Consider the following 13,055-nt stretch of genomic DNA (forward strand, 5'->3'; position numbering starts at 1 on the left):
TCTTAGTCTCTCATTTTGTTCACATAGATCATAATCTAAATTCATACTCATGTGACAAGTGTCCCACCTTGTCCTCTTCATATGACTAACCAATCACTATCCTCATTTATTGAACCTAGACACCTTCCCAAAAGTCAAACTAACTTTATTTCCTATCCATCCATCTTAACTTAAACCTCTTAATCCTAACCATTCCTATAAGGATGTTGCCCTAACCTAATCTTAAGGTCTAGACCTTGTCCCTAATGTGACACTTGTCACATGAACACAACTTTGAAGCCTAACCCTAACTTTTGATTAATCATAGCCCTCTATTGAACCTCCTTATCTTAGCCATGGATTTTGCCTCTTGGGAATTCTATAAAACAAAGGCCTCTCCTCCGATTTAGATATGTGTTATATCATATATCATCATGTTGTTGGAATCTTGAGCAACCACATCCAATCTATCAACATCTTCAATTTCGGATTTGCATGTATTTGATTTGATTTAAGCTATATGTATGTCATTTGCATGTACATTAACAAATTGTGGCCCTAAGAAATTTGGACTAGAATAAATTGGAAGATTGCAACTTCATAATATTCATTTTATATAGACAAATACATACGTATACTTTAGTGGGTCATTAAGAATTTGGACCGTAAACAGAGGAATAAGTGGATAACTACAACTTGCAAACAGAGAAATAAGGTGGATAACAACTTTTTTAATGTTTATTTTATTCAGACAAAAAGTGAGAGATATAAGGAAAAAACCAAACTTCACCATTAAAATTTATATACAAATATAGATAAAGGGATAAACCAAACTTCACCATTAAAATTTATATACAAATATAGGTAAAGGGATAAACCAAACTTTACCAATAAAGTTTAATGCATATATAAAAACTGTAGAGGTAAAGTTTGATTATTATTCATCTAATATGAAAAAGACATTCACCCGTTGTAGTTATAAGAAATTGGACTGCATACGGGGGTAATAAGTTAATCAGTGGATGACTGCGGCTTGTGAGTTGTAGTCATAAGAATTTGGACTGCAGACGGGTATAAGTTGTCAATGAATGACTGCAGCCATTAACTTTATTTCATAGAGATGAATTGTAACGGATACAACGAAAAACCCGAATTTCAACTTTTATGTATATACACCTAAAGCTAGAACGTAAAAATATTTTTAAGGGAAATAGTAATTTTGTTTGAGTATTGCCTTAAAATTGAAAAAGACTTATCCTGCCCTAAAGCTCGAGTACAAAGTTATGCAGCATAACAATGGCAAACTCGCTAAAATGCACCACAAACGTATTGTATATCTTCGAATTCGTTAAACAATCGATTCTTTTTCAATGTACAACACGTTCAGTGGATCATGCTCTCCAACAAATACAATACTTCAAAATTCTGAAACAGTCAATTAAACAAATTATTGCTTTCCAGTCAACTCCTGACTTCATTACTATCCACAGAGAACGGAATTCTTCTTTCAAGAGAAATTTGACTGAGGTAAACCAAACACTATTAGTCAAATCATGAATGTAAATAATGAATTGATTTCTGCAGTTGTGAAAATTGAAGAAAAGGGGCTCATTTGGTGTCACAGAAGCTGTCTGACAAAAATGATTGAAAGGATGACGATAAACTTAAGAGTTTCAATCTGTAGCAAAGCAAGTATCTCAACGATGTATAGATTCTAATAAGATGAATGCAGTGACTGACTCATTTTGTGTGGCAAAATCATATTACCCTCACCACCTAATAATATGCTTTGAAGTCCGATCTGTTTTCCATGGAGAAATATTAGCATTTAGCGGTATAAACATTCTGCTGCAAGACCTCTGACAAGCACAGTAACAGATTCAATCGAGTCTGATGAATAAAAGCCCCTTAACACATGAAAACAATTGCAAAACGATTACTGAACCCATGTAGAATGCTTTTATAGCATATTCTTGGAAAGCAAAACCAAAATTCTGTTCATATACACCAGCTGCGCCTTCATCAACCACAACGCATCTTCACTTCAGCTAAATTTTCAAATGAAATAAGTATACTTGGAATATTTGAAACAAATTTCCTCTCTTTACAATATAAATACTCTGAAATTGAAGGAAAATATGAATGGTTACTCGAAACCTCTAAAAATTCGATTAATGAAAGTAAAAATGCTTGTTCTAAGCCTGAAGAAAAATGATTTCATTACCAATGCTACAACGAGAATTGCCTTGAATGACGATTAATACAACAGACACCACAACCACAAGACCTTGTTTGAGAGAGATTTTGGACTTGGTACTCTGCCTGACCTGATGCCAGGTAAATTAGGGGGTGAACTGGGAACAACCCATATGAGCAAATGCTAAATATAGTTTAGTCTCTTCATTGCAATGAGTCAGCCCTTGAAAGTTTAAAAAAAGGACACATCAAATAATTAGAAGCCGAAAAACACTTCATTGTACAAAATCAAACAAGAACAACAATGTTCTTCGTTTAGTCTCATCAAAGCAATTAAGCACAACACAAGAAGAAAAGAAAGTGTAGTATAAAGCCAGTAGGGCATAATATCGTGTATAAAAGCTAAAAACTAATAAGCTTTCTTTGTGAAACAATTTACAACAAAGGAACATATGTTGCAAGTTCAAATCTCAGTAAGGGAACCAATCATTTAGCAATGAAACAATAACAGAGATTGCTAAACCTTGTAATCTGTGTCCCCTACAGGTTCCAAAATGGTCTGGTCTGTGGATTCCAAACTGACAGCTCATTAAAGAGATGTTCAAAAGACAGAAATCAGATGCTATGTGCAAGAGCATTAAAAAAGCCAAAGAAATTCAGCTTCAAAAAATATAAGAGTTTTATAATAAAAATAAAAGACAAATGCAGAAAACATAAACATAAACATAAATTGCAAATCCAAGCTCTTTCATATCCATGGCATTGAACAAATATTTTCTCATTGTATCGATGGGAAAGTAGCATCTAAAAGAATCGATAGCATATTTGGACAGGCATGTGGAAATCCATGTAAGCCTTTCTCATTCCTGAATTGCAAGCTTGGTATTTTTCTCTCCTTGCTGCTCAAAATAGAATCCCACACCACTATTGTTGTGCATCTGCAATGTCATATGGAGTCAACCACCTATAATAAACTAATATAAACTTTAACGCCAATTAATGTTGGTGTGCTGATCATGCAGCATGACAAACTGACAGCTTTGCTCACTTCAGGGCCTTCACCTTTAATGCCTAATGCTGTATATATTTTAAAAACAATTTTCTATATCAACTTGAAGGCAAATTAAAACAGTAAGTACAAGCTTTATTTGCAATCGTTCAATACATAAGATCTCATGGAGAGCCTGTGACAAATGGACTGTAGTCTTTCAAACATGGAATTCAATAACCTCTCACAAATAATGGTTCAGTTACGATTGTAAGATTTTTTCTTCATTCTTAATACATTTATTGGAACATTTCATCTTTACACATTATGTGCAATCTGCAACTTGTATGTCTTATCAACCATTTTCCTATTTATTTATTTGATTAGACGTGTGATATTATCTTATATACCACTAGACACATGTTTTCTTGTCGATGTTTGCTTTCTTATATTAGAAATTCTTAACCTGTTTGCCTTTATTTGTTATTGTTTATTGTTTGGTTATAGCCTATGGCTATAGATATGCAATAATACTACATCGGATTTTTTGTGTAATCATTATAGGTGTTTGATCTTTTATGATGTTTTAACAATCAATGTGTAATTAATGAACACTCTAAAAACGTTACTGTATATGCTGCACATAGTTTGCACAGAAACCTCCTCAATATCCCCATTGCATTCCTCATTTCTTACAACAGACATGAAACAACCTGCAGAAAACAATTTAGTGTATTGGCTGGTATGGTGGACTACTAAAGGAAACAACGAATTAAAGGATACTAGCAAAAGTTTCCTAACTACTCCCTTCTGCATGGATAAAGATTTCGGTTGTGGGTATGGGTGCATCGTGCATGTGGTTGTGGAATCATCAGAACTAACAGTGAAAAATGTTGCAGAGTACTTACTAATTCAAGGAAAAAAGAGTCATGCTGTACAAGGTGAATGTGGCATTCATCAAGACCTTCCTTACTCTTCAATTCTCCTTGTTTAATGCTCACTAACAGCAAAATTTCTTAAACATAATAATATATAACTTATCTTGAACAACATTATTCAATTTTGGCTTAACTACAGCTCTATATGAATGAGAGGATAACATAGAGCAAAATTAAGGCTTAAAATTTTGGATAGCAGTGCCTGAATCTAACGGTCCCATATCTATTTGGAAGATCCAGAATTTTTATAAATAATGTAAAGAAATATAGAAAATCGGTAACCTTAGTCTATTGCTGAACAAACAAACTGCTTTTCTGTTTTACAAAAATAAGTTGAGAACTATTTTTTTGAAATGCAAGCTTGAAGTTTATGAATGTCATAAGGGCAAGCAAATACTAACACTATCAAACAGGTAAAGAATGGAGGAAAGGAATTTGACAATGAAAATAGAACAATGTTCTGCAAGTGAAGGTAATCCACCTTGCAAAGTAAGAATACTGCCTTTTAGGCCCATCCCAATTGATGGTTGATCAAAGTACTGGAATATAAACAGATCGTTCTCTTTTAGCCCCATCTTAATTAATTGCTGATCCAAGGACTGGAATACAAATTGATTCTTTCTGCAAATCCATGGCCTAAATTTCAACACCAGATGAAATAAAGTAGATGTTTACTCCATTAGAAGTAGCTTATGTCAAATAATCGCCATCAAAACTGAGTTCCAATTCACTAACAATATACAAAACAATTCTTTTGTCTCAAATTCACATTGTTACACAATGCCCAATAGCCCTAGAAACTAGACAAGCTCAATGAATGCCATTGGTGCATTATCACCTCGCCTATTTCTAGTTCGTGTAATTCTTGTATAACCACCATTCCTTTCACCATACCTCTCCTGTACCTCTGCAAACAATGCATGGACCAACTGTTTATCATATATAAAGCCTAATGCTTGCCTTCGTTTATGCAATGTTCCTCCCTTGGCTAATGTAATCATTTTGTCTACATATTTCCTCATGGCACGGGCTTTGGCTCTTGTAGTCTTAATCCGTCCATGTCTAAGAATCTCTGTGGTAAGGCCACGCAGCAATGCACGTCTCTGGTCAGGAGGTCTGTTGAGCTTTGGTACACGTTTTCCATGTCTCATGAGAAAGAATCTTGTTCCTCCCAGCATATCAAGGTTTAAACCAGAAAATTCATGCTCTGGACAGAAATGAGCAATCCATTAAAAATAAACACCAAAGGAAAAATTGCACCAAGTTCAGTAAATATCTATAACTCATGAATGACCATGTCATCTAGTACAATGTAATCTCATGCGGTGAGACCAATCCTCTCTGTTAGCAGACTATAAAAGTAATTCAGCAGAGCAACTGATATCTTGAAAGCAAAATTGATGAGTTCAGGCGAAGGAATTGAATTAAAATTTTCAACATAAGTCAAAGTGATCATGTATTCTCCTCATGCAATTCAAATGAAAGAAAATGACAATAAGATCATAGGAGAAACACAATTAACAACCAGAATAAGCATTATAGGACCAGAATTATTTAGTAATCAAGTTTGTCAAATGGACAGTTACACCATTAGGCATGCTGAATCCAAATTTTACTTTGAGTGAGGCACTTTGTAAGGCATTTGCCTTTATCTCCCAAGCCACTATGGAAGAGGCTGCTGCCACCACCAGGTTAGCAAGGAGTTGCATTACCCTTGCTTGTGACTGAAAATTTTTAAAAACTTACAAACTGGCACCCAAAAGTTGCGAACGCATGGCTTTATACATGGTAGAGCTCATCATAAGTTAGCTTACAAATTTATCCTTGTGTAGATCTAGGCTCTAGCTGTTAGTTAGCTTGAGAATGTAACCATGAATTCAATTATAACAAGCTATAACTACTAAGTCCTTAAATGTTTTCATTTCCCTTCCACTGCATAGCATTTGTTCAAGGTAAATAAGTACTTATCGTAGACAAGAAGAATTTAGCAACAGAATTCATATTTATTCTTTATTGACTTTCTCAGGCCTGACACCATATAAGATCCTAATGGTTTAAGACAATGCCTGCCAACATCAAGACTATGCTTACTATTAAGCAAGCCTTGTATCTCAATCTGACTAGAATCAACTGCTATTTATAACTGTGAATCCAATTATAATGAACCGGTACTACTAAGATTCCCTGCATATTTTTGCTTCTCTCCCATTCCATGGCATTTCTTCAAGGTAAATACGTACTTCTCATAGACTAGAAGAATTTAACAACAGATTTCATATTTATTCGTCACTTAATTTCCCAGACCTGATACCATATAAGATCCTGATAGTTTAAGACAATTCCCATCAGCAACAAGCCTTTGCTTCTATATAAGCATATCCAAGCATCTAGATCCGACTAGAATTAGCTGCTCTAAGTAACAATGAAAAACAATGCCCACAAAATTTAAGGAATAAAGAAGAAGATATTGAAAGAACAAGTTAACACAAAATGAAGACCAGTATTTTACCTTGAATAAATGGCCACCAGCAAAATCAATACCAACACATTAATTTTTCTGTAAAACTAGAAAATGGGCTATAGAATCTGTTGAAACTGAATATATAAAACCTACATAAACCAAAAGATTAGATGAGCAGCACTTGCTTTGTGGGTATTGACAATAACAATTTGTGCTATTGATATAATTTCTAGTACAAAATAAGTTCAAGCTGATAGTGGGTAAGCAGAGGACAAGTGAGCTTCCATAAAGCAAAAGAGATGGAGGTTACTGTAGACACCTAAAATTGTCCCGACACCTGCGATGCAAAACTTTACTAACTTCCCTCTTAAATAATTAAATAGTGTTAATTATTTAATTAAATTAACTTTATTCTATTCTAAATTCAAAAATCAAATTTTCCCTTTCAACCCATTTAATTAAGCTTTCCCTGCACAAATAATTAAATGATCTTTCTTTATTATTTGATTATTTTAATTTTCTTCTACCATGCACTTTAATTAAATAATTATTATAACTTAATTAAATCTTTTTTTATTACCTTCTCATAACTAAATAATTATTTAATTATTTAATTAACTAAGTCTTATACAATTATATAAATTCTTTAATATATTTAACTGTCCACTTTTCGAAAATCAATTTCCTCCAAAATAAATAATATGTTTATTTTAAGTATTTCTCCTAATGCACATATTTAAATAATGAAAATTATTTAAATAGCTAATTAAATCCTCTTAACAACCAACTGACTCTGAGTTCCACTCACAATTACCTCTTCTAACAAATTTATCAATTCACTTAACAGCTCAATTAATTCTCTTAACAAACCAATCAAGTCAGTTAACTGAGCAATCATCTCCAATCATGAAGTCAGTTAACTCCTCATCAATTCCTCTCAACAAACCTCAACCATTGATTGATATCTTGAAAATCTATAAATGCAATCTTCATCCTCATTTGAAAACAAACAGTCTTCAAGCTTTTGTGCAATCATGCTGCCGAACGAAGTGCTACAATTCTGAGAGCCAAGTTGTAATGTCCCATACTAGGAGGCTGCCAATTCCTGTAACTTAATAATAGTTCTGATATGATCTGATCCGATCGATGATCATGTCACTGGATGCTTTTGACTCCTTTCCTTTATATCTCTCAATGTGAGGGAGAGGTCACACCTCTTCATTATGGATGCCTTTTGGCAATAAACACACCCTTTCACCATTAGCACCCTTTTGAAAGAGAGAAACTCTTCATTACTTCTGCCCTTTGAAAGGGACACAAACTTTCACAATCAGATCTGCACTTCTTATTTAAATCAGATTTGCACTTCTGATTCCCAAATCCCCTTCTCAAAATGAGATTCTCTTCTCCCTTTTATATCCCATGTTTGAGGGAGTCACAACTTTTCCTTCCATGTCTTTTGACTATTCACTTAATTAAATTTTAATTATGTTTAATTATATTATTTAATATTTTAATTTAAATTTTATTTTTATTCTTTTCTATTTTAATGTTATCATTATTTCTTATTAAATTCTATTCCAAAGTGGGGACATTACAGTCTGCCCCACTCAAGATTGTGTGTCCTCAAGCAATGATCATGGAATGTTCAAAATGATTCCCAATATGAAATAGCTTTCGAAACACTCATAGAATAAACATGCTGCTACTTTTTTTCTAAGAACCTAGTTCTTGCCCTAAATCACCATGTTATGTAAGACTACAAATGGAACAAGATGCATACCTGATTGAGATCCTGCAATAGGTTAGGAAACCATTGGACTAATAATATAAATCTCTACAGAAAGATAATTAAGCATAAATTAACTTAACCAGGGTCTGGTCCAACTCCCTATAGGAGCTCAATCATTAGAAAGTGGGAGTAAGAAGAATGATGAGGTGTCCAAGAGACCCTCTACCCTAGGCCCAAGAGCGGAGTGAAAGCTAGAGCCCTCTTGGCCTCATGGGACCATTGGTCAAACTACCATGAGGTGGGCTACCTAGTGAGGTATCCTATCACCATTCCCCTTCATCACTTCCATCCTTATCCCCTTGTTAATAATCAATTATGATAGAGTTTGGAAAGATACAATAGGGTGTCTTGAATGCCCTTCCCCTCTAAGTCCAAGAGCGGTGGACTCTGTCTTACACCCCCTTGGCCTCATGGGACCATCGGTCAACTACCATGAGGTGGGTTACCTAGAGGAGGACCTCATCATTGTTTTCCCTTCTTTGTACTTCCTTATATTACTACCATGGCAGTTCGCTCAACATATGCATCATAGGGTATTCTTCATACAAATGATAATATGAATTACATATACATTTCATAATTATGTAATTTTAAGACAAGTTTTCTCTCATCCTTGTCTTGCATCACTTCTTAAATGGTTTGCACAATATCATAGATATCACTTAATGTTAAGAACTTATGATTAGAAGCATGACACACATCTATGACCTCAAATACAATGTTACTAAATAAATATGTCTATAGTAATCATAGACACTCATGGAGCAAACAAACACATCAGATATGAATCAAACACAGAGCATACACATGGATATCTGCAAACACGGAACATACATGTGAATACACATATTGTTAGATTCTTTTTCCTTAACTAGGATGATTCATTGATTCATCTTTAGATTCTTTACCCTGCAGGATGGCATGATCATTGCTCTGATACCACTGTAATGTTCTGATCTGATCCATGATCATGTCACTGAATGCTTTTGACTCCTTTCCTTTATATCTCTCAATGTGAGGGAGAAGTTACACCTCTTCATTATGGATGCCTTTTGGCAATAGACACACCCTTTCACCATTAGCACCCTTTTGAAAGAGAGCAACTCTTCATTACTTCTGCCCTTTGAAAGGGACACAACCTTTCACAATCAGATCTGCACTTCTTATTTAAATCAGATTTGCACTTCTGATTCCCAAATCCCGTTCTCAAAATGAGGTTCTCTTCTCCCTTTTATATCGCATGTTTGAGGGAGTCACAACTTTCCCTTCCATGTCTTTTGACCATTTATTAACTTAATTAAATTTTAATTATGTTTAATTATATTATTTAATATTTTAATTTAAATTTTATTTGTATTCTTTTCTATTTTAATGTTACCATTATTTATTATTAAATTCTATTCCAAAGTGGGGACATTACACAAGTCCATACAATACAAAAAGAACAATCGAGATTTCACGCAAGGATGTGCTATTGGTTTGAATTTAATGTTGATTTCGTTGATTTCCTTTATCGCATTCATTTGTATTCCTCCTTTGATGCAATTAGAATCTTTTGTAATTGATTTTTGAGTTTTGCGTTTTCTCTTATAATCTTTTAAATGATTGCTAATTTTCTGGTCGTACAATTTCCATGAAGCAACAAAGTGCAAGCAAGGCCAAAATCTTCCAACAAATTCCAGAATGAACAGAGATTTTAACTAAAATCAGTAACAGAAACTTAATAGCATGGATAAAATAGAGACCTGAAATAGACAACTCAACCACACTATTAGCAAGGTTGAACAGGCTATATTAGATACTCTATTCAGTTCCATGCACGATGATATGCAAAGCAATATAGGATCTCCCAGGGTTCTAACAAGCCAAGATTTTTTTCCGTTGACCATTCAATTCCCCAACTAAATTTTGAAGGCAATGGCACCATGCTGAATCAACATCAGGTTTGTAAGCCTTTAAAATGAGGCTAAAGCTCGCAGGCATATATATTTTTGTTAAGCTATTTAGCGGTTCTTGAAGTTGTTAAAGTCAAGCATTCATAGCACTTGATATTTTTGGTCTAGAGAAAATGTTCCAAGGTTTTTAGAATACAAGTTTAAGTCATCCAAGGCTCTTAAAGTTTGCAGGTTTCCATTTGAGGTGTCTTTGTCAAAAAACCTAGAGGCACTATAGTCTGATTCCTAAGGCTCCTCAGATGTTAAGTTGCATGAGCTCATGAAAGGACTAACACTAGTTTTGAAAGCAAGAAACCAACTTAGACATATTTTCTATTTTATGGAAAGGTTTGGCGCTAGCTACTCTAGTCCCTTTTACCAATCACTACAACAATCCATTGTACCACGCATACACTGGCCATAAGTTAGCAATAAATTTCAGAGATGCTCACTACACCCCATTCCATTTGGAGGACAGCTCCCACAACACCTTGTAACCCTCTACCAATCTATGTGGCTGAAGTGGGGCCACTCATGTTATGGACCTACCATCAACTATAGAATAGAGGGTGGGAATCTTTATATAAGTTGATAAAAATGCAATCATGCCTAAAACTTGACCACCAATAATTCACTTGAAAATTATCAATTGACTCTTTATGCTATAAAGGGCTTTATTAAGATGTGGCATTCAAATTGAATCCGATGTAGCAATGACTTTGTTACTTCCCGAAAATGAAGTTCCCAATCCTAGAACATAGTTTTTTACCACCAAGACTGAGGGGGCGTCATTCATGAGGGTAAACAAGAGTTCATCAATTAATTATAGTGATGTTAGGACTTATGAATAGAAGTGGATAAAGTCCCCTGCACTTTGCACACAGCTAGGCCAAGAGGGTGATTCTAAAGGCAATCTTTAACAAGATTTAACCATAACTAAAGCTATTACACAACATGCTAACTATAACAACATCCAAATGTACACATTGACCCATCACTAGATCAAAGACTAACCTAATGCTATGACCTCTTTACATAGCTATAAATAGATGCAAGACATGACTCTCTAAATATTAAACCTTTAAAATTTGCTATAGATATTCCATGAGTGTAACAATAAGTAATGAGCAACATAAAAACTTATTTAATTCTCTTGTACAATTGGTGAATGATTTGTTTTGTTAAGGGTGTATGGAGGGTCAAGTTTCAAGATCAATGCCTTACATAAGTTACAAAGTAACATTCAACCATAAGAACAATACATAAGAAACAATAGCAAAGGTATGATAACCAGCAATCAAGTGGTTGGCCGGCTCCTGGTGGTGATAGTGGATGGCCTGGCTCCTCTAAAGGCTTTCCACTATTGGCTTTGGCAATCTCACCCTCTTGGACAACTCAGGACAAGGAGAAAGAGGAGGTTGCTACTGTAGAAAGGTGATCCCTTCCGGACGATAACCCTGACCCTGCTGATGTATGGGGTCCTAAGGATGACAGAGATCCACCTCCTTTGGCCATTGCTCTAGCTGCTTAAGCAGCCATTTTTTGTTTTCTGCTCTCTGGGCTCAGCCTGTGTTGTGTTTATTGTTTATCCAAGCACTACCCGTCTGACTCCTGAGGGGTGATATTATATCCCCCAACCTTTTTTTGTGAATAATGTACTTTATCTCTTTTAATAGAAATGGCTACTATTCATCAAAAAAAAAATCTAATTAAGAGTCCTCCTCCAAACTTGCAAACATTCATATGCAATATGAAAATAACCATTACAAATACCAACTTCCAATAAACTAAAATTTTGCGACATTTAAAATTACAAACAAGGAAGAACCCATCACTCCACTCCACTTCACTCAAAATTCTCTAAAATGACTAGAAGTGGTCGAGGAGACAATAGATACAATATATTTGCTACAATGAGCTACATTTTTGCAACTTATAGAATGTACTACCAAATTATGGACGAACTACTAGAATTGAAACCCCTATAATATTCTCTACACTATGGTGACTATGAAAAGAAGAATGACCAACAACTTCTACTATGAAAATTCAAACTTTTATAATCATTGTGAGCAGCCAAATCTATGACCAACACGAGAGGGCAAGTAGATCAACATCAAACCCCAAAAAATTTCCTATTAGTACTTTGCAACAATTGCCCACATCAAATTGGATGTTTCTTCTCTTGAATCACACCTGCAATCATACTAAAATGTGCTTGCATGCACCTACATGGCACAGGAGAATATTTTTTTGAGTACTTGTGAGCATCCTCAACAATAATGGTGATCCAGATTGAAGAACTTGGCATGAGAAAATGCCCACGAAATCTGCAAGAATCGTCTTGAAAGGACATGTGCCATTAACTTGGTAGGAAAATTGTCCCGAAGTTGCAAGTGGGTAGATGAAACAATGCAGTGTCTATGTTGAACATGCCTTTAGCAGCTATAATCTACTTATGAACAACATTGGTGAACAATAGAACTTTATGACCGTGAAACCCTTCTCCCTATAATCAAAAAAACCTCTTTAAGTTGAAGCCCCCCTTTGAAACTTAGGCCTTTTGAATTAAAAGGAAATAACAAAAGGAGTTCACGAATAATGTTACATCCCATTTATGCCCTAGTCGTTTTTAATGCAACTTTACGCCAAGATGTTTGTGCCCTAGTTGTTTTATGCAATATTTACGCGATGCTAATAGTGCCAAAATGTTTATGTTATAACTGAGTAGATGGTATTTGTGCTCAGGTCAGTGAAATGATGACTT

General features: G+C 34.7%; 1 protein-coding gene across 1 annotated transcript in view; it reads right to left on the bottom strand.

Annotated features, from left to right (window-relative positions):
* Window positions 1–4,513: 4,513 nt before the first annotated feature.
* Window positions 4,514–13,055, bottom strand: part of LOC131041667 (large ribosomal subunit protein bL17c) — a 28,096-nt gene continuing 19,554 nt past the window's right edge. Inside the window, exon 2 of the mRNA XM_057974817.2 lies at window positions 4,514–5,308. Coding sequence (XP_057830800.2) covers window positions 4,902–5,308 — 407 coding nt within the window. The 3' untranslated portion in view covers window positions 4,514–4,901. The remainder of the gene's footprint in view (window positions 5,309–13,055) is intronic.

This window comes from Cryptomeria japonica, chromosome 4 (assembly GCF_030272615.1).
Source record: "Cryptomeria japonica chromosome 4, Sugi_1.0, whole genome shotgun sequence".
Taxonomy (NCBI): Eukaryota; Viridiplantae; Streptophyta; class Pinopsida; order Cupressales; family Cupressaceae; genus Cryptomeria; species Cryptomeria japonica.